Source organism: Uloborus diversus, chromosome 6 (assembly GCF_026930045.1).
Source record: "Uloborus diversus isolate 005 chromosome 6, Udiv.v.3.1, whole genome shotgun sequence".
Lineage (NCBI taxonomy): Eukaryota > Metazoa > Arthropoda > Arachnida > Araneae > Uloboridae > Uloborus > Uloborus diversus.
In genome coordinates, this window is record NC_072736.1 from 70,076,001 (window position 1) to 70,099,215 (window position 23,215).

Below are 23,215 nucleotides of genomic sequence, written 5' to 3' on the forward strand. Positions count from 1 at the left end.
GGAATCTGAAAGTCAATGCAGATTCCGTACTTAAAGGCGGATTTACTTCAAACAAATTTTGTTGGAAATAGCTCTTGACGACAAACTCCAGACTCCGACTCCTGTGCCCGACAATTAGTCGGACTCCGACTTCGTAGCTTTGGCAAAAATGTATACACGGAGGACAAATGACTGACTCCGATTTTTTGGATATTCGACTCCGACTCCTTTATCCCAAAATGAGATTGACTCCGACTCCGAATCCGCAGCTATGGTAATGTGTATGGTAATTTATTTAACTGTGAAATAATTATTGTTAATATGACTTGTTTTTATTTTCACGCTAAAGTTATAATTTAGGTATTCAGTTTTCTGCGGATAAACTTGAAGTCATTTATGTTTCTACATAAAGATATGCGCAGACGGTTTTTTTTTCTGACAGTGAAAATTATTTCTTTAAGTTGACATTTTATTGTTTTTATTTATTTTGGTAAGTGCATTAATTCATTTAAAAAATTATTTTTGGCAATAGGTGTAAAAGAAACGTGGTTTTTTTTTGATATGATTTATTTTAATGAGCTTATTAATTTCAATTTTTTTTTTCGTTTTGAAAGCTGTTAAAGAATTTTTTAAATGGGAAAAAGTGTATCAGCTGCTTTGTTTAAAAGGTGCTGCTATTTTATTTGTTCGTTCATTTCTTTATTTTTTTATGTATCTAATTTTTTAGATGAGTGATGAATATTTTATTCCTAAAAATCAGCTTAAAATATTAAAAAACTATATTTGAAACAATTTGCGATTTTAGCTATTTTTGAGAATATTGATCAGGTACTAGAAAGTAGTATGGGTATACAGAAAAGTAGGCTCGTTTAGTTCTAGACGGAACTTCTTGTTCTTTTTCCTCCCAATTTTTGTCAGGAATGATTCAAAGAATAAGTCTAAAAGTTTTGAAAACTAATAATAATTTTTTTTTTCAGCCTACAATAGCGAACCTGAGAATAGCCTCAAAACAAACGTTCAATTCGTTAGAATATCTTTTCTTTTTTCAGCAACTGTAAAAAAATCTTTAATTTTGAAAAAAAAAAAAAAAACAGTGAAACCCTGGTTTTGCGTCCCCCGAATCTACGTTTTCTCCGCAATTCTTGTTTTATTTTTCATGAGGTCCCAGTTTTTCCTTATGTTAATAATGTTAGTTAAACCAAATTCTAAGGTTACCCGCACATAGTACATGAATTGAACGTGTTTTAGGTTTTCCTTGAGAAGTTAAAAAAGAAAAAATGTTCTAAAGTAAGCAAATGTGTTAAAATTGAGGCAGTTAGAAGCAAAGGGATATAAGTGGACATTTTCAAGTTTTGAGTAAAACGTGTTTAAAGATAAGGTGCTAGAGATAGGCTTTCATTCATTTCTTTCTCTCTAAATCACGCTGTACAGCAGCAACTACCAGGGCTACTAGTACCATATCTTGCCCCAAGACAGAGGAGAGGTTCACCTACGTGTACTGGTTATCTCCAAATTTTTAATTTTGCCACTTACATTCCTTCGTTTCTCACTGCCTCATTTTTGCTTTCATAATGATAACCCACGTTGTTTCAAGTTAATCTATGAAAACAAATGTTACTGCTCCATCTGCCGCAGTTCTTATGGACGTCAGGCAATGAAAATGAACAAGAAAAACCAGAATCACAGCCCGTTCTTTATCTCAATATTGCATTTAAAGAACTTATAAGTAATGAGACTTTTCTTTCTTCTAAAACCAGGAAAACACTTGCAAAGTATTTCAACCCTGGATGATGCAGCACTTACTTCAAACTCAATGACTAAAAAACAATCCACTATTACGGACTATTTTCAGCCTAAGCGCCCGAATTCGCAACTAAATGTGCTAAAATAATCTAAAATGGAATGTCTAATAACGTTAATAAAATATACACATTATGCCTTTTGAAAGAGTAATCTTTACTATAGTTTGACCACGAAAAGAAGGCGGATGACCTTGAAGCAAAACATTATTTGTATCATTTGTAATAGGTTGTTTGTTTTTATTTTGAAATAGATAGGATTAGCGAGGACATGCCTCTTACTATTCGGTGCTTTCTGGCAGATTCCACCTATTACAAATGATACTAATGATGTTTCGCTTCAAGGTCATCCGCCTTCTTTCGTGGTCAAGCTTTACCTTTAGCTTTTTTTTTTTTCTATTTTATTTTTGATATTTATGTGTTTCCCGCATTTTAAGTTTTTTAAGTCCAATTCCTTGACAGAAGTAAAATCGGGGTTTCACTGTAATAAGCAATACTTAACTGAAAGTCATTCTTAAAAGCAGAAAAATACCATTGTTTCCCCCCCCCCCCCCCACGAGTTGTCGTTCAAGTTTGAAACGTGATCTCAGCCCATGTAGTGAAATAGCACGTTATATGAAACAAATATTCTCGGAGTTTTTAATCAATAGAAAAAAAAAGCCCATTGATCCTAAGATTTCTAGAAAGTTTCCTTTTAGTCTTGTAGATATTTCGTATAGAAGATACACATTAGGGCTGTCTCAGAATGATGAATAGCTTTTCTCAGGAAAAAAATCGATACCTTAATTATATTCTGTCGCCAAAAAGCGTTGGTTTATTTTTTTCCGATACCTTTAATGCTTTATTAACTTGAAAGGACAGAATTTAGACTGGATAAACTCTCCTGCTGATATCAGCACATAGTTATTAGTTAAAAATAATGATCTAGCAGTAATTGGGTCATTCAATTAAAATATCAACCCTTAGGTTAAAATTTGAAACTCAATGTTAATGTGTTATACATAATTTTAAATGTAACGTTGTAACTTTTCTTATCTGGCAACAGTCTTTTCCAAGATGGATACATAATGTAGAATGATTGCAGCTTGAAGATTTTCAAGAAAATGATGTAAGTATTGCCTGTAAACCATTCCAGAAACGTTTTAAGAATTCATGTGTTATAAAAGATGATAGTTAAAAAATTATCGCTTCTAGCTTAAACCTCACGTTTCTGTAATTTTTGTAATGAGAGTTTTATTTTTGCGAGTTAAAGCCTAATTTTAATTCTGTATTGAAGAGCCTGTTACGTTCGTCACAGAATGTCATGGTTGCCCATCCACACTTGTTATAGCATTATAAATTGGACAATTGTGATTTATTCTCTTCACAAGAGCAGCCTGGATTGTGTTTATGATGTTGAATTTTTATTAAAATACTTAAACAATTAATTATCAGCGTGACGAAAGTAACAAATTGTTTGTGACGAACGCAACCGCTTATAGCAAACACTTCACGTTTTATTGCGTCCTGGAATTTCTTTCAGTCTAAAAAATTCAATTTCGAGTCCATTGTCAAAATAAATTCGTCTAAATAAACTTCTATATTTGTACTTTTCAGTCTGAATCGCTAAAATAAATTACTTTTGAGCAAAACATTTTTATTAACATAAATTTCACATTAAACATTACTGCTAACTTCTATTTTGGATTCACCCCTTGCATGTAAGGGTAGAAAACAAGTACACAAATAATTTGAAATTCGTTTCGCCACATTGGCCTTGGCATTAAATAACAAGTACACGTAAGGATTAATGGTACTGTTGAATGCTGATATGATACCAGTCATTGCAACAACGTTCTCGTTCAGAATTGATGTGTCTCCAAAAGCTATGATCATTTCTTGGATCAAATAAGGCAATGATGTTGCAAGAAATGTGATGACAACAACTAGTGTCATCTTCAAGGTTTTTATTTTTGCTCGTGGATAGTGCGATTGGGCACCGTTCATGTCTTTCGGAATGCAATTCGATGTCACTGATTCGGCAGAAGTCAGGTGTCCTGGAAATGCTCTGGATCGTGTCCACACGACATATAAGATCCTTGTATAGAGGCCAACAATGATAAAGATTGGCAAAATGAACACCGCAAGAAACACACAGGCCATATATATTTGTCTTGCACGAATGGATAAAGAAGAAGTGTAAAATTTTGCCACGCAAAACGTTTTACCAGAAGGAGTGGTGTATTGCTCGAAGACATATGCATTTGGAATGGATGGTAGAAGTGATGCCATCCAAGCTGTTGCTAAATACCATCGAGTGTTGATATTTCTCCTGAGAGGATACACGATGGCCGAATGCCTGTCCAAGCCAATTGTTACAATCAAGTAGTTTGAGCAGACCATCGTGAATGTCTGGAGGACTTTGAAGATGGGACAGAAGACAGGTCCGGCGATCCATTCCCTTCCCATACATTCCCAAACTAGCTGAGAAGTCATTGTGAAGCAGGTGACCAACAGATCTGCGGCAGCTAAATTAATGAAAAGTAACTGTATTCGTTGGTTTCTGTGGCGATGTAATTTGATGTGAGCACACATAATGGCGTTGCCGATGAGGGAGGTAATGATCATGATTGTGAGAATTGCAATGCGCATCTGGCGATGGTATTCTGGTCCAAACACATCAAACTGGCTGTCAGCATTTAACTCTGCTGGAGAGGATCTCGCAGTCAAATTCAAAAGAACAACTTCAATGGCCGAATCTATTCCTGGTGTAATGGATGAGTTCATGTTAATATGAAGCCAAACCTAGTACCTGAAAGAAAAAAAATAATACATGTAATCATTTAAAAACCTCAGTTATTTCAAAACGCTATGCGAGCAAACATTCTGATGCAAAACATTTATAACGTTAATGTTCAAAACCCGGGAAATTCCATTTGAACAATTACTACTTGTTTCAAATAAAGTTGTCGAAATGAATTATTGGAAAAAGTTTCAATATTTATTGGTAAAATAAGGGTCATGTAAAAGAATAAAACATTGATACGAAACTCAGTCTCTCAAATTGTTAGACACATTGTTTCAGTACGTATTTAACTTTCAGGGCTTTTTTTGAAAGAAAACTTTAGAATTTTTCAGCTTAATATTTCAATGAAAAAACGAACAGACAAAGGAAATAACAAATTCAGAACTGAATCGAAACAAAAATAAAAAGCCCCTAGTATCAAATTTAAATATCAATTGGTAAAACAAAAACAAAAAAAAAGGCTACCGAAAGAAAGCTACAACACTTATTAGACATTGCTTTATCTCAGCTAAACCGTAAACGATGACTGGTTTCTATCCCGCACCGTTAAGTAATCCTAAATCTTAACGCTGAAAGGTGGTACAATACCGTACATCATCTCACTGCTGTATTTTACTTCATTTAGGTTACATAACCGTTTTGAATTTAAGCAACAGTGACTAACTCAACGTACTAATTGGTGGTTATGTTATTAGATTATTGCTTATTTAACAAAACTTAAATCTTGGACTCAAAGTATTCTGCCAATTTTGAAACACAGTAACTTTAATAAATCATACGCTTTGTAATAGGAACTTTTTTTTGGTCTAGCAGAACAGCGTTTAATTTACCATATACGGTTTTTGGCATGCCACTGTTCTCAACCTCGACATCTTTTTCCGGATGTCCCCCCCCCCCACCATATCTTTAATGACAAAATCTTTCGATACCATTTTAACAGCAACATTAACCTTCCCATGAAACTGGTTAGCGTTCCTGGGCAGTCCTTTCTTCCTTACCGTTTCTTTAAGTTGTCCTTAATAAAATGCAATTGGGTGACACTGAATATAATTCGGAGATTCATTTCCGTTGGCGCTTAATGGATTCCCTTGACTTCCAAGAACTAACTGTACAATACGTGAAATACACCGCCAGCTCAGTCATTTCCAGCCGAGGACTGCAGTTTCGTGCTTATTAGCACTCATCAGCCCGACATAGGAAAGTGACTGAGCTGGAGATGGAAAACCTCTTAGGAAGCCAGGAGTGCGAAACAAACTGGTAGCTAATATAGAATTAGCAGACCAGACGAGTGACCGAAGCAATGGTTCGGTTCAACTGGAAGATTGAACGCAATGCAATTTATATTCAGTAAATCACCGCCCATTAGATAGGGATAAAGCAGAAATACGTGAAATACACCGCCAGCTCAGTCATTTCCAGCCGAGGACTGCAGTTTCGTGCTTATTAGCACTCATCAGCCCGACATAGGAAAGTGACTGAGCTGGAGATGGAAAACCTCTTAGGAAGCCAGGAGTGCGAAACAAACTGGTAGCTAATATAGAATTAGCAGACCAGACGAGTGACCGAAGCAATGGTTCGGTTCAACTGGAAGATTGAACGCAATGCAATTTATATTCAGTAAATCACCGCCCATTAGATAGGGATAAAGCAGAAATACGTGAAATACACCGCCAGCTCAGTCATTTCCAGCCGAGGACTGCAGTTTCGTGCTTATTAGCACTCATCAGCCCGACATAGGAAAGTGACTGAGCTGGAGATGGAAAACCTCTTAGGAAGCCAGGAGTGCGAAACAAACTGGTAGCTAATATAGAATTAGCAGACCAGACGAGTGACCGAAGCAATGGTTCGGTTCAACTGGAAGATTGAACGCAATGCAATTTATATTCAGTAAATCACCGCCCATTAGATAGGGATAAAGCAGAAATACGTGAAATACACCGCCAGCTCAGTCATTTCCAGCCGAGGACTGCAGTTTCGTGCTTATTAGCACTCATCAGCCCGACATAGGAAAGTGACTGAGCTGGAGATGGAAAACCTCTTAGGAAGCCAGGAGTGCGAAACAAACTGGTAGTTAATATAGAATTAGCAGACCAGACGAGTGACCGAAGCAATGGTTCGGTTCAACTGGAAGATTGAACGCAATGCAATTTATATTCAGTAAATCACCGCCCATTAGATAGGGATAAAGCAGAAATACGTGAAATACACCGCCAGCTCAGTCATTTCCAGCCGAGGACTGCAGTTTCGTGCTTATTAGCACTCATCAGCCCGACATAGGAAAGTGACTGAGCTGGAGATGGAAAACCTCTTAGGAAGCCAGGAGTGCGAAACAAACTGGTAGCTAATATAGAATTAGCAGACCAGACGAGTGACCGAAGCAATGGTTCGGTTCAACTGGAAGATTGAACGCAATGCAATTTATATTCAGTAAATCACCGCCCATTAGATAGGGATAAAGCAGAAATACGTGAAATACACCGCCAGCTCAGTCATTTCCAGCCGAGGACTGCAGTTTCGTGCTTATTAGCACTCATCAGCCCGACATAGGAAAGTGACTGAGCTGGAGATGGAAAACCTCTTAGGAAGCCAGGAGTGCGAAACAAACTGGTAGCTAATATAGAATTAGCAGACCAGACGAGTGACCGAAGCAATGGTTCGGTTCAACTGGAAGATTGAACGCAATGCAATTTATATTCAGTAAATCACCGCCCATTAGATAGGGATAAAGCAGAAATACGTGAAATACACCGCCAGCTCAGTCATTTCCAGCCGAGGACTGCAGTTTCGTGCTTATTAGCACTCATCAGCCCGACATAGGAAAGTGACTGAGCTGGAGATGGAAAACCTCTTAGGAAGCCAGGAGTGCGAAACAAACTGGTAGCTAATATAGAATTAGCAGACCAGACGAGTGACCGAAGCAATGGTTCGGTTCAACTGGAAGATTGAACGCAATGCAATTTATATTCAGTAAATCACCGCCCATTAGATAGGGATAAAGCAGAAATACGTGAAATACACCGCCAGCTCAGTCATTTCCAGCCGAGGACTGCAGTTTCGTGCTATTAGCACTCATCAGCCCGACATAGGAAAGTGACTGAGCTGGAGATGGAAAACCTCTTAGGAAGCCAGGAGTGCGAAACAAACTGGTAGCTAATATAGAATTAGCAGACCAGACGAGTGACCGAAGCAATGGTTCGGTTCAACTGGAAGATTGAACGCAATGCAATTTATATTCAGTAAATCACCGCCCATTAGATAGGGATAAAGCAGAAATACGTGAAATACACCGCCAGCTCAGTCATTTCCAGCCGAGGACTGCAGTTTCGTGCTTATTAGCACTCATCAGCCCGACATAGGAAAGTGACTGAGCTGGAGATGGAAAACCTCTTAGGAAGCCAGGAGTGCGAAACAAACTGGTAGCTAATATAGAATTAGCAGACCAGACGAGTGACCGAAGCAATGGTTTCGTTCAACTCGAAGATTGAACGCAAGGCAAGGTATATTCAGTAAATTACCGCCCATTAATGGACCCGTTGCTAGAAAGTTTCACTTTAAATTAAATGGAGAAGAAAGAAAAAAAGTTAAATTTACGAAAACATTAAAATAAATAAATAAATAAATTTAAAAAAAAATTCTTTGCTTTTGTTTTGTTTGACACAAGTATCGAACTTGGGGCACCCCATTCAAAAGTATGTTAGACTCACCTCCCTCTTATTATTTTTCTTAATACTAAAAAAAGTTTACACACACACACACACGCACACACACACACACACACACACACACACACACACACACACATATATATATATATATATATACATATATATATATATATATATATATATATATATATATATATATATATATATATATATATATATATATATATATATATATATATATATATATATATATATATATATATATATATATATATATATATATATATATATATATATATAAAAGAAGTAACTCCTCCCCCCCCCCCGAAAGTCGGGTCTAGCTACGCCTCTGTGCGGTAATGTAGTCCTTTTGGCAAATGATAGAGCATTTAAATGACTATTTTGCTTTTTTGAGCGGCTTTAAATGATATTTAATTTCAAAAATGGAAAATGGACCTAAAATGGCATTATTTATTTATTTAGTGTGCAGAGTTTCAATAACAAGGTCGTGACGAAAAAATCGAAAATCTTGGCGACCCAGCATTTTTAAAAGTTGCATCAAAATGGTTAAAAAAAAAAAAAAAAAAAAACCCTGCCAAATCAATTAAGGTAAAATATTATTGAGTTCAATATTAAAGTTCAAGATAATCCTCAAAATAAATAAAACTAAACTTTCAAATAACATAAAAAAATCTATTAAAATGTACAGTACTTGGCGGATGCCAAGTCCATTTTTTATCTCCAGTCTCGCCAAGCGATCACTTTAGCTTTAGCACATTGGTGAATTATTTTAAATTTTTACGAAACGTTTAATGAACATGGGTGTATTTAAGGATTAATGATGCCAATCGGAGTTTTGTGCGACTAATGTCCTTATTTTAATGACGACAATGGGGAACACTGTTCTTATTTTAAAGGTGTTTTTTTTTTAAAATCCTATTAGAACGTTTCTGGTGAAGATTTTCGGAAATATTCCTGGCGGAAATTTTCAAGTGAGGTCATTGTTGGTTGAAAAGGCTGATGTCATTATTCTACTGTGGATTTTAGGGAGCGTTTTTCTTTTCCTCATGTATATTTTTATGTTCTGTTGTCCTCCTTGAAATAGGAATTTTCAAAAATTGCTCTGTTTATTCTGATTTTCACGAGATCTCTACTCCGATCTTTTAAATGTTTGGAACGAAACCGTTGACCTTATTTCTTTGAAACTGTTGACTTCCTTTTGGTGGTTATTTTAAAGATTTGATGTTTTTACTCGCAAATGGACATTTTAGGATTTATATTCAAAATAGGATTTGAAGTGACTACTGACTCTGCTTTGAGACTGTTGCGCAATTTTAGGCGTATTTCTCCTAATTTATTCAGGAAGAACATGTGTCACGTGATCTCCGTTCCTTTCTCTGGCAGAAAGTTCTGCAACAATTTACATAGCCGGAGAAGTACCGGGCACTATCTGACGGAGATCGGGATTTAAGAGAAATGTTGACTTCATTTAAGAACCGTTAACCTTATTCGAATGGGAGTTTTTAAGAATTACCCATGGCTAACCTCTTTTCTACTCTTATAAATTTTCTTGATTTATATTATGAAGTTTTTTTTTCCTGTAAGTATTTGATCTCTGCCTATGTTGGCCTGAATCAATTAACTAAATCTACATCAACGCGAGCGAAGCCGCGGGTAAAAGCTAGTTTTTGTATATATTTTGCTGTTTAAAAATAAACATTTACCATTTTAGTAAATTATAGTGCAAGAAAAATATCTTAAAATACCAGAGTGTGTAATGAACATATTTAGAATAATATATAAACAATAATAGTGCATAGTTAATTGACCAAATAATTTAAGATGACTGAAGCAGTTAATTCAGCTCTGATAGCTAATATTCAACTGGAAGGCTATAAGCCTTCATTGATTGGATTTTAAAATAGTTTTTTAAACTGTGCTAACTTTTTGGTGACAAATTATCATTATAAAGCGCAATTTCCATTATAAATCATCGCTAAGGTAATTTAATAGTCCGGAAATGTGGGGCAAAGTGAAATATTTAAGATGACTAATGCTTTCAAAATGAACAAATCAGAAATTTGATCTGAAAAAAAATATGAATTCATGAAAATATGAATAACTAATGAAACAATAAACGAATAAATAGTTTACGTAATTTAATTCATGAGAGAAAATAAATGAGTGGTTAAAATAGGGAATGAATAAAAAAAGTGAATGAATGAATAAATAAAGAGGTGAATTAATGAATTAATGAACGTAAATTAAATAATAAATGAATATGCAAGTGATTCAGTAAGTGAATGAGTAAGTAAACGAAATGAAATATTTCACTTTGCTCTGTGTGCAATTGACAATTTGTAATAAACATTTGAACTCAAAACATACCTAATATTAACTGAACAAGTTCTGAGCTGGACACCAGTAGATCTCACTCAATATTTAAAATGCCAATTACAAAAACTTTATCATTTTATAACACTAAAAATTATTTTTGATAAATAACAAAATGTTACAATATGGGTATAAAAATTTAAAAACTGACTTGAATAATTCGATTGATTTTTAGAACAAATAATTTTCTAATACTATTCAAGTATTTGTGTTAGAACACAGTCAAAGTATTGCTAGATACGTTGCGCTGCAAACTGTGAAAATATTCTAAAATTTCATTTTGCCCCGTTATTAGACTTTACCCTACATATTGATACCCCTTACCTACAGAAAATATTTAAGGACTTAAGAATCTCAACTGAACTTCACGGCAGCAATATATTGAAAGAAAGAAAAAGAAAAAACGAACATGGACTGTGAAAAACTTGCCAACACATAAAATGTTGAACTTTCTCAACTATTTTCTAAAGAGAGTATCGGGCCATGTAAAGTTATTATTACCTCTACGCCCCCCCTCCTCCTTTTTTTAGCTTTTGAAGTGGAAAGGAAGCATGGCAGCGAACGTTATATGGGTTAATTCAAGTAGAAGACAGTTTGTACTTTGGGGAAAATAACTCCTTGTAAGAATGTTTAGAATTTCTGAGAGTTGTTCTTTTCTAATATGAGATTTTGCGCGCCTTTGAGATTCTTTTAACAAGCACGAACGTGATAACTTCTCGTAAAGTGTTTGGGGCAAATATTTACGAAGGAAGTTGATTAAATGTAACTAATTAACTAATTTGTAGTAAGGAAAGTCTCAGAGAAGGTTTTTTCAAAGGAAGTTTCATAAATATGGAGCTTGAGATTATATTAAAACAGATAACTTCAGCTAAGTGGTTTCCGTTGAATGCGCAAAAATTACACGAATCACCAGAGATAAAAATAAACATTTAACTACCACGTGAGGCTAGGTTCTGCTGGTTTATGTATACATAATATCGTGAAGTACATTTACTAAGTACGTGGTAGCTATTCAATGTAGCTATAAGTTAAATTTTCTATAAAAAAAAAGAATTATATATAAAAAAAATACCACTTTACCCTCATAAATAGAGAGCTGTAAAAAATTATGAAGTAGGGGAATGTGAGGCAAAATGAAATAGCGTGGCAAAGTGAAATGGTGAAATATTTCTTCTGCTTTTAGCGCCACCTATCTAGTGATATTTTAACTATGTATAACATACGTCAAGAAAAAATTACCTCTGAAAATCAAAGAATATGATAACACAAGTCATTTTAAAAAATTAATACCCATATTGTAATATTTTGATTAATTACTTTTGTCATCATTAAATGAGAAAAGTTCTTGTTATTAGCATTTTAAATTTTAATTGAGACCTTCTAATATTCGATGCAGTATTTAGTTGTTAAATTTTAAGCTTATTTGTATTTTAAATGCTTTGTACAGTTAATGAAGAGCATGCAGGGCAAAGTAGATGGGGTTAAGTAAAATAGTTCATTTCATTTACTTATTCAAGCATCTTTTCAAATCCCTTACGTATTCATTTGTTAAGTATTTCATTTACACTTCTCCATTTAATAATTTCCTTGTTGATTCATTCATTCACTTAGCTTTGTATCCATTCACTATTTTATTCCCTCATTTATTTTTCTTATATATTCACTTATTAATCAATTTTTTATTCATTTATTTTTATTCATGCATTCTTTTATTTACTCATTTATTTGATCAAAAATATGTTTAATAATTGAATAGAAAATATTTCATTTGAAAAATATTTTATTTTTCTCTTCGCTCCATGAAAAAAAGAAGTGAAAGATTTCTACCTTTTTTTGGCGGTACAAATTTACTGCCAAAAATAAAAAATAATATTTCAATGAAAGTTTTACTATAAAATATATTGTTTTTTCATCATGTACCGTATATTTCAGAACAAACTTCCAATTTATTCATTTTGAAAATGGTGGTAAGTGATCTTAACTACTTTACTTTGCCTCACATTCCCCTGCATACATTACCAAATGTGTAAACCAGAAGAGTAATCAGAAAGACAAGAAATTTATTAGAAAAGTTAAAAAGCGCAAAAATAAATAATAATAATAATGGTGATGATGATTATGATGGTGATGATGATGACAATAATCCTTATATATATAATAGTCAATGATTGAGTAGAGCGCGTGTTTCAACAATGAACCTCGCGCCCCGGCATGATAATTTGATAATGTGTTTTGGTAATGTTTAACATGCGGGGCAAGACTTTATTGGGACAAGGCTGAACTCGATCCGGTAACTTAACAGTTTTACTGGTAAGACTGTGTCATTTCAGATGGATGAAGAAATGAAAAAGTGGTCAACAATGAATGCTATCTACCGGAGTTTAGGGTTAATCCACTGGAGTTACGGTTAAAACTTAAATTACCAAAATATTACCAAACAGGCAATTGCTGCGTTCAAATGTAGAAGCAAATTTTCACCCGTCATACCATGACGGGCGACTTTCTAGTTATAAATAATAATAAAACCATAGTTTTTCTGCGTGCATGTTTATTTTAGAACTATTTACTAGCTGTAACGTTGAATTGATCTAAAAAAAGATCACGTGTGTCTGGCTTGTTACTACATAGCTTCAACTTTATAAATCAAAACAAATATTTTTAAGAAACGAGTATTTTTACTTTTCAAAAGCAAAATAAAAATATAAATGAAAACCAGTGAATATTTTTATAACTATCCCTATGACATTTTTGTGCTTTCTGAAATGATTAATACATTTAAAAAATGCCACCTTTCGACATTGTTTTGAAAAGTTGTCTACTGCTTCCAATTGAGCAGCATGAGTCGCTTTGCTAGATAAAAATCGGAGTGAAGAGTTTCTTTATTTTTTAGTAAGAGAAACTGAGGTTAAGAAAATAAGTACGATAAGAAAGAAAAGAAGCAAAAAATGTTTTAATGCTGAAAAATAATGAATTTTCTCCTCTCTTCCCTGAGGGAATGTTTTTCCAATTTATTATGAACCTTGACAGGCATTGTACAGCATTCCAATCAGCAGTGACAGTTTCGTGGCTTTTGAGAGTAATCATTATTACGTGATGTTTTTGAGATGATAGAGACAACACTCCCCCCCCTACCATACACCCAAAAGATCTACTAACTTTAATCCCCGTCCTTTTGAAAGCCTGTGTCATTGATTGCCCAACAGTCGGAACTCCAAGAATTGGAATCTTACTAGCTGGAATCTTTTGACACGGGATTAACTTCGCACATCAAAATGATAAACAAGAAATTCCTTCAGATTAAACGCGTTTACTTTCTCGTATATCAAATAACGGTTTTCTAGCATCAGCTACTATGTGCTTCTCTAAATTGGCTTAAATTTCACAAAATGTCAAATGTACCTTTTACTAGCGAAGACAGTTTTTTAAAAACAAAATCCATTTGTCATTCTCACGAAAATAGTAGGGGAACGTGAGGCAAAGTGAAAAGGTGAAATATCTACTCTGCGTTTAGCGCTACCTATCTAGTAATATTTTCATAGTGTAGTTGCACGTGTTGTCGATTCTAGTCAGGAAAAAACTACCGCCAAAGATTAAAACACTTGATAATACAGGCAATTTTCAAAAATTGATACCCTTATTATAATATATTTGTTGTAAGTCAAAAATTATTTTTGAATAAAATGATAAAGCTCTTGTTATTAACATTTTAAATATTAATTGAGACGTACTAATATGTGGTGCCATATATATTTAGTCAATATTAAGCTTATTTGTATTTTAAATATGTTGCTGAAGTAGTCGAGTACATGCGGGGCAAAGTGAAATAGCTTATTTTGTTTACTCACTGAATCATTTATTATAACACTTACGTATTCATTTATTAATAATTCGTTTGCGTTCCTTCATTTAGCAATTCATTTATTTATTCAATCACTCACTTATTTTCTCATTCATTCACTCTCTTACTCACTCGTTTATTTTTCTTCATATATTACATATTTAATTAATTGTTCATTTATTGCTCCATTTTCTTTTCATTTATTCATTTATTCAAAATTTTATTTACAGATTCATTTGATCAAAAATAGTTTTTATAGTCAAAAAGAAAATATTTCCTTAAAAAATACTTCCTTTTTCACTTTGCCCATAAAAAAAAAATAATAATAATAATAACATTTTCTACTTTTATTAAGGCTTAAAACCATTGCTAAAAAAGTTTCAATGAAAGTTTTGCTATAAAATACAATGTTCTTTCTTTTTGTACTGTAATTTTCAGAACAAATTTCCAATTTGTTCATTTCGAAAAAGCTCATTCATCTTAACCATTTTACTTTGCCCCACATTCTCCTACAAATCAAGTACGAGACTTTCGAATTGCTGTTTCAGCGCTTACTTTTGAGAGGCTTTAATTTTCATGATTTTTGCGAGCTCGTCATAATCGCGAAAAGGCAAGCCTCGCGAATTTTTTTAACTGTACTTAAAAAATCGACTTTTATACTGTTCATATAAAATTCGTGAAATTTTCAGTTCGCGAAATCACCGATATCTTAGTTTTCGCAAAAATAAGTTTTTTTACAATAACCATTTTCACTTTTATCATATTTTTATTGAATCTGTATTTATTTTATATAAAATTGAGGATCAATGATTTCTACATAAGTAATTAATGACAGGTTTAAAAATATTTTATCACAGAGAGGACAGATAACAGTTTGGACAGGCAAGCCTTTAAAAATACCATTCTAATCACAAAAAAGAATAACAATTACAAAACAATCATAAAATGAAAGAATGATTTCTGAAACTTATTCGTAGTGTGATAAAAATTTCTCTATATTTATTTAAAAGTGATTAATACACATGTAACACAGTGGGCATTTAACAGTAAAATTAACTAACAGAAAAAAATGTTCCCCTTGTTTGTTGATTGTAGAATTCAAAGTAGCAAATAACGGAAGTTATAATATAATTCTTTAAAATATTGCCGGATTTAATGTTTTTGTTTGCTTTATTTTCGAAATAGCTGCATAGTGGATAATACAAAGGGTACGTGGCACATAAAAGTGATAGTAATTTTCAGAGGGTAAAACACTTTTGTTTTCACAAGTTGCGTTGTAATTTTATTTTTATGTGAAAAACAAAAAAATAACTGATAATTTATGTTGTTTTTGCATTTCAGCACAATCTTAAACCACATTTTAACTCCAAATGATTTAAATCTGGGACACGTAATATTCTAATTTTTGTTACGAAGCAAAATATTTTCGAACCTTTCAATAAAATACTAAGAGCATACTTGATTACACACAGTTGAAAGGAGAATAAATTTTTAAAATGTTATCAATTTGTGGTAGTTATTTAAAAACGTGTTCAAAGTCTCTTATGTGAGTTATATCATTTTCTCGAGAACAACCCTTATCTCTTTTGTTTCTAAAGAAGGTTGGTAATCTGAAAGCGGATGAAATTCAGAATTTCTAACTGTTGGGCTTTATGTTTCGGTAAATGTCAATCCTTTGTTAAGCTTACTTAAGGTACTTTAAGCTTACTTAAGAATAAGATAAATAAATACCTTTGTGCAGAACAGTAAAGTAAGAAAAAACAACATAAAAAAAGCACAAATTGCCAATTACAGCAGACACGTGTTTTTTCTTACTTTACTTAAGAATGCTTGAATAAACTATGTTACTTATTTATAGGAACATAGTACTATATTCAAGCATCCCCAATACGTAAGCTTACAAACTAAGACACAACGAAGTATAGAGCTGAATGACAAGTAGTCTTTATATTAAGTTGGGAATAAGTTTTGTTCGGATTTGAAAAAGTAAGGAAACGGCACCAGTAACAGACATGCTTAAGACATCGCTCTCGGGTTTACTTAATTTCTGAGCCTTTTAATAAGTTTCGAATCTTAAAACTATTTTTCTCTCTTGCAACTACATCTCATCTAACGTTCGGCTCCTTCTGGACCCTCAGAATTTAGTTGATTCTATTTCTATCTGCTCAATTTCAAAAAAAGGTCCTACCCCCCCAATAACAGACACCGACGATTCTGATGATACCCAGTAACAGATAGGGTGATGAAAGGATGAGCAATAGACATAACTCCCTTTATCTTTTCAAAATGTGCGAAAGTTCTTTATTTTTAAAACTAAAGCCTTATTAAATTCAAATGAATATGAAACACCAGCTGACCTCACGGTGTCTTTTCTTAACCTTCCACCACTGCCTTGTAAATACCAACTGACTCATTAAATTCACTCTGATAACACTAGATGGTTGCACCGTATTCATGGGCCACAGCAACATCAGTTTTACTCGCTTAAAATTCTTGTTATTTAAATCCAAACTTACGACTGTATGTTACTGGATCCTTGTCTGTGACTGTTGCCATTACTTTACCTGAAATTATTATGTTTGGAAATTCATAACTAATTTATCTTCGTATCAATTTTGCACAAAAAATGTGTTCCTATTTGAAAAACACTCTATATCTAGAAAACTATATCTATTTCATAACCGTATTTATCTCACTGGAAAATAAAGAGGAAAATACTCCGTGAAACTATTTCATTCGTGACGGGGCCTTATCCCTTATTCTCTCTGATATTTCCCAGGGGGTTGTATTCCCCAATACCATCTTTCATACATCGAGAGATTATGAAATCCATTGTTTGTGTTTTTCAAACTGAAGATAGAATAAACATTGGAAAAGAAAACTTCTGGAGCATTATCTTTTCTATCTGTTTTATTTTCTTTATTGATGAGCCAGCGGTTGAAAAAATTTCAACATAATTTTTCTGTAAAAAAATGTATGAATTACTTGACACTTTTTCAAAGCATTTATTTCCGGCGATTCCATTAGTGTTCTATAATTTGTTTCTGCGAATTGTCATCCCACACAATTTTCTCTCCTGCTGCTAATTTTAACACGTTACCTTCAGAAATCTGTATTCCAAGGTCTACAGCCATTTTTTTCTTCACGGTTCCAGCGCACGACGGAAGAATGCGGAAAATGATATGTGTAAGCGAGAGTTTCACACAGCTCAGCTCAACAAATTACGGCATAAAAAGAAATAGTCAGTTTTTTAAACATAACCGAGCTTTTTTTTCCCTTCTTTACCTTTTTATTGGATAACAAACAAAACTGAATAATGATAGCATCGTAACAATACATGTACACATTTTTTATTCTAAAATTAAGATTTTTTTATAAAAAAAAAGGCATATGAGGCAGTGAGAAGCAAAGGGATGTAAGTGGCAATATTAAAAATTTGGAGGTAACCAATACACAAATGGTAGGTGAACCTCGCCTCTGCCTGGGGGCAAGCGATAGTATGTTGTACATTTGGAAAAAATTTCAATGAAAGTCTACCTAGGACCTTATATTTAAACGCGTTTTACTCAAAACTTGAACAAGTCCACTTACATCCCTTTGCTTCTCACTGCCTCACATGAGCACTTGTTGATGTGTTTTGTTCAATTTTCACTTTGAAAAATCCTGTTTCATTTACAATAAGGGACTGGAGCCTGTTTAAAAGCATTTCAGTAAAAGTAAATCACAGTAAACTAATCTTCCTTATGTAATTAAGAGTTTATGAGATAATTGACAGATTTTTCGAAGCAAGTACATCCTAACAGCATAATTTTATTGTAAAAATTGTAAAAAAGCAGTCGAAAATTAATAAACTATATCTAAATTATAATATATCATAATTTTATCTGAAAATTATTCTGCCTGCTGCAATAAAATCTTCAAAGAGGATCTTCTTTAAATAGTGAATGTTTTCACTGAAATTTGATTTTCTAAATAAGTTATCATTGTCCGCAATTTTTTGCCGTTTAGAGGTTGAATCCCTCACTACTTCCTTTTACATCTATGAAATAATTGCTGCTTTTAACTACTCCAAAGACTGGATGTGTAAACTCAAGTACGCTTGAGTGCTTAAACAATTATCAGATTAAATAAAACGTATTGATAACGAAAACATTGTGGCAATAGTGACCAAAAATCTCCAATAGAAAATTGAAACCATTCCATAAAAATCTTCCTTTGAGCAAGGACAGTATTCCCTGAAAATCCTTGATAAAATGAGGACAACAGTTTTCAAGTAATTTCAACGGTCCCTACCCCCCTCCCCCCCAAAAAAAGAAAAAACAAACTTTTTCTAAAGTTAAAAAAAAAGAAAAACCTTCCCGAAACATTTCCAAAAAAAAGAAAAAGAAAAGAAAGAAAAAAAAAAATAGACTGAGACTATGGCTCCTGAAAATGCTCATTTGAGTTTCGACTAAAAACTTTTCTCTACTTGATCAATTAGATGCCGCTGCAGCTTCAAAACAACATTAAAGAATAAAAGTCATAACTTTTATTTCTTTTAAACTAAACAACTCTTAACTCCTATCTTAGAAATAGAGAATATTCAACTATTTGAGACAGTTAAAAGGAGTATTTAGTGGATTAGGAAGCAAAATAAAACCCTAAGCTCAAGCGAAATGAAGTAGAAAATTCAAGCATCAACTTCCCTCAGTACTTTGAAACCGTTTAGTCGGAAGTTTTGGAGTGAAAAATAAATGAATGAGCCTATAAATTAGTAGAAAAAAGAAAGCAAGTAAGTCTTTAGTGCTATGTAAAATTGTGAATCAGCTTTACGCTTCAAAAGAAGAACGCGGAGAAAACGATTTGCAACATTCCTTGAATGCCAAACAAAAATAGCATACTGTGGGAAGTAACTGAAAAACTTGATTTAAATTGCAGTGAAAGAGAAGTAAAAGAAAGCCAATGAGTAAAAGCTTTAAATATACTTTTTTACGAAAGTAAAAGAAATTAGAATGCATATTAAGAAACCTTTTAAAAGTTGTTTTATTACAGCAAAGTTTGGTTTTATAGTAAAAGCCCTTTCATGTTAATTATTTGCTGCATACGAATGCTAGTAGCTTAATGGAATTTTAAAATAGTTAAAACTATTTATTTCAAGTGATATAAACAGTTAGCTTTAAGTTTTATTTTGCTCGTTGTATAAAACACTGCATTTGAAAAAATTCAGTGCAAATAAGATCTATTAGCATTCAGCGCATACATTTTACTTCCGTTTACAAAAATTGTATTCGCAAAAAAATTTTCACTCAAAAATCGGCCTTAATTTCCATTTTTCTCACCCCCGAATGAATGTTGAGTTATTTTTTCGACCCGACCACACGTGGATATATGCCTAGGAACGTACAGACATCCGAAATATCCATTTTGACGACCCCCCTAGTTAATTACAACGAATTTTCTCGTGGCGTCCGTATATACGTATGTATGTGCGTATGTGTGTATGTGTGTATGTATCTCGCATAATTCAAAAATGGTATGTCCTAGAAAGTTGAAATTTGGTACGTAGACTTCTAGTGGGGTCTAATTGTGCACCTTCCCTTTTGGTTACATTCGGATGTTTCTAAGGGGGTGTTTTGCCCCTTTTTGGGGGGAAATCATTTTTAATTTCGATGTAAACTCAAGTGGTGTTATAATTTGTCGGACACTGGGCGATATATCGCCAGTCTTTTCGTCGCCAAGTTTTTCGCCAACTTGGCGACGAATTTGGCGGGTTTTTTTTAATTTGGTTTCTATTTGGCCACTGTTGGTGATATTTATAGAGTAAACTAATGAATCACATTAAAATTGCCAATAATAGGGAAATTACATCAAATTGGAGTAAAAAGAAGTCATGTGATGCACACATCAGCTTGTTTAATGGAGTGTTTAATGGAATTTCATGCTTGCATAAATCTGTAACTCAGAACCGGACTATCGTAAGTACAAAAGTGGCAGTTTTGCGGTTATTGCTGCATTATGCAATACATAGAATTCTACTCCGCATTGAGCCATAAAATAGTAATTCTATTAAAAAATGTCCTTTATAATTATTTACCAGTGTTAAAAGAAAACGAATCCAAACCTTTGCATGCACCAGACAAACGTTTTTTCGTCTACTCTTGCAAAGTAGTGATAGTGGGATTTACGTTAGTCTGGGTTTTAGAAAGAGAAACTAGACATATTTTTATCAAGCTCACAAAAATCTGTTCAATGCAATTTACAAAACATTATTGAATAAAAGTTTTTCCACAAAACAACATTCGTTATAAATAACGAGTTGTAAATAGACTTAGAGGCTGTGGAAGAACATTGGCTGTAAACAGTAAAAAAGTTCAATTAAATAACTTAGAAAAAAAAATGCATTGCGAAATACACATATTGCTAAAATTCATTACTGTAAAAATAATTGCGAGGGAGGAGGGAAGCGCTTATTAAGAGACATTAAATTAGTAGTGTCTTTTTGGAAACATACATTTATGAAGTCAACGAGAGCAAAAACATTAAAATTAAACCAAGAACACAACTATTTGTTCAAAAATTAGACAGTTTTCGTATCAGGCACTTAGAAAACAAGTTGCAGTTGAGAGGAAAATGGAGATAACTGGTACAAGTTGTATGGAAACAGTGATATGTTACGAGATAAGAGATAGTAATATGTAGTAGGAAAGCATATAGAATAGTATTATAAGGTAATTAGCAGTTTGCTAAGGTAATTAGCAGATGCTTTGTAGCCTGGCGTACATGATCCCCCCTCAAACCATCGACAATATTATCGATCCATCATTATTGAATGTGATCACAATTTCATAATTGCTCACAAGATGGATGGATGTAGAATTGTTTTCAATTTCTTTTTGGATAAAATGTTAGTGCTTGCTGTTAATTTATTGATATTTTGTTGAGTAAATATTTTTAGTAAAACTTCTTTCAATTGCTTCTGAAACAAATTAATTATTCCTGTCTGTTTTAGTGTTTTTTATTAACACTAAAGCAGTTCCAGAAATTTTTCGTACCCAAAACTTTGTATTTTTCAACATGAATTTCCCTTCCTCACAAATCCTAGTCTGTAACCGCCCCTGGAAGGATTTAGAGAGAAAACTTTTCAATGTTTCCCTTTGCCTCCTTACCTCTGCTTCTCACTGGCAAATGTGATGAATACACCCTCACAGCGGTGGCAACGGTTCATTTAACGTTTCGTCATTGGGTATTTTGATTCGTTATTCAGTGTCAGTAACTAACTGAAGACTAAATAGCTAGTTTTATTCAAAAACACACACACACACAATCAACATGCGTAGAGCTTATATAAATTTACCATTCATGAAAAGTACTGAAACAAAATTATAAATTAAAAGAGACTATGAGTTTCACCTATTTTCTGACGATGAGCCAAAAGACTTAAAATCAGGAAAATACAGTTACAAAGAGAGTATTTCCTACCAAATGAATCATTTATTATTCTTTTACAACATTTGTAAGCTAAAAAATTTCAAAAGCCCTCCTTTTCTAAAAGAAATAAGAGTTTTTATCCGAAAAAATATAGGCATTAAAAGACGCGGGAGAATCATTTTTTTCGTCTGAAACAGCCTCAGTGACGTTTAATATCCGCAATTGACATCGTGTGAATAAAGTCTATTGAAATAAATAAAGAAATATTCTTAATGCATTGAACTATTCCCATACGTAAGTGATATTAACTGCGAGCATTAAAATAAATTACATAAACTAACATAAGCAAGAGGATAATCTCAAAAGCGTGGGCTACTTCTTTCTCACTTTGAAAATCATTTTAACCTTTCCCATTTTCAGTAGTATTTACATAGTTTGAATAGTTAAACATGTTCATTTTTCTCAAAAGAACGTCGTCTTAGCCGATTATTTATGTGTAGACACCATACCATATGATGCCAGTTCTCCACCCTTTCGTTGAGGAAGCGTTGAACGTAGTGCAACCCAAATTCAAAATAATAGAAAACTTCTCACTTGTTGGAAAAAGTTTATTCTAACCAAATATAAGTGCAAAGTAGGTATTTAAAAGAACGTGCCACCTTTCTTAGACCTTAAAGTGAGCATTTCATTTCAAATATACTCAATTTAAAATAATCTTAGACAGAATGATATAAAAGTTTACAGTGATGAAGGTTTACATTTAGTCAAAAAATTAGAATATTCAAATTAAAGGGGGGAAATACTATCAAAAGAAACTATCAATACTAGAATATGTTATTTTTTACTGGAATCAATGCTTTAATCCTCTCCCACACGGATTCTACCACTTGTTTCCATATCCTCTTCAATGCGCCATCGAACTCAATTTTGTTGGCGGGCACCAGGTCTTGAACCGTTTTCTTTAGATTTGACGGTACCATAAATTCTTGATCGCTTTGAGATTGGAAGAGTTGCTTGACCAGTTTAATGCCGAAATTCCACTTTCTGTTTAAAATCTATGAGCCGACTTAGAGACATGACACGGAGCAGAATCTTGCTGAAAGACAAAATGTGTCACTAAATGTGTAACTGCTGTGCCTCAGATGAAGTATCATGCATTGTTATTGATAAACAGCGGAAGTCGCACATTGTTTTATTTTAAATTATATATAATTTCCCAATTCCCTCAGCCCTCATGCACCCACAAGCCAAAAAGGATGTTTCAAATTGGAGAGAACGTCTTACACAATATTTCTCATACGTTTTTCTTTTTAAACGTCAAACCCGAACACTTTTTTTTTTGTTCATA

The 23,215-nt window shown here is 33.3% G+C and overlaps 1 protein-coding gene across 1 annotated transcript in view; it reads right to left on the reverse strand.

Moving 5' to 3' along the window:
- Window positions 1-3,412: 3,412 nt before the first annotated feature.
- LOC129224302 (oxytocin receptor-like) overlaps window positions 3,413-23,215 on the reverse strand; it is a 46,397-nt gene continuing 26,594 nt past the window's right edge. Inside the window, exon 2 of the mRNA XM_054858735.1 lies at window positions 3,413-4,569. Coding sequence (XP_054714710.1) covers window positions 3,435-4,544 — 1,110 coding nt within the window. The 5' untranslated portion in view covers window positions 4,545-4,569 and the 3' untranslated portion in view covers window positions 3,413-3,434. The remainder of the gene's footprint in view (window positions 4,570-23,215) is intronic.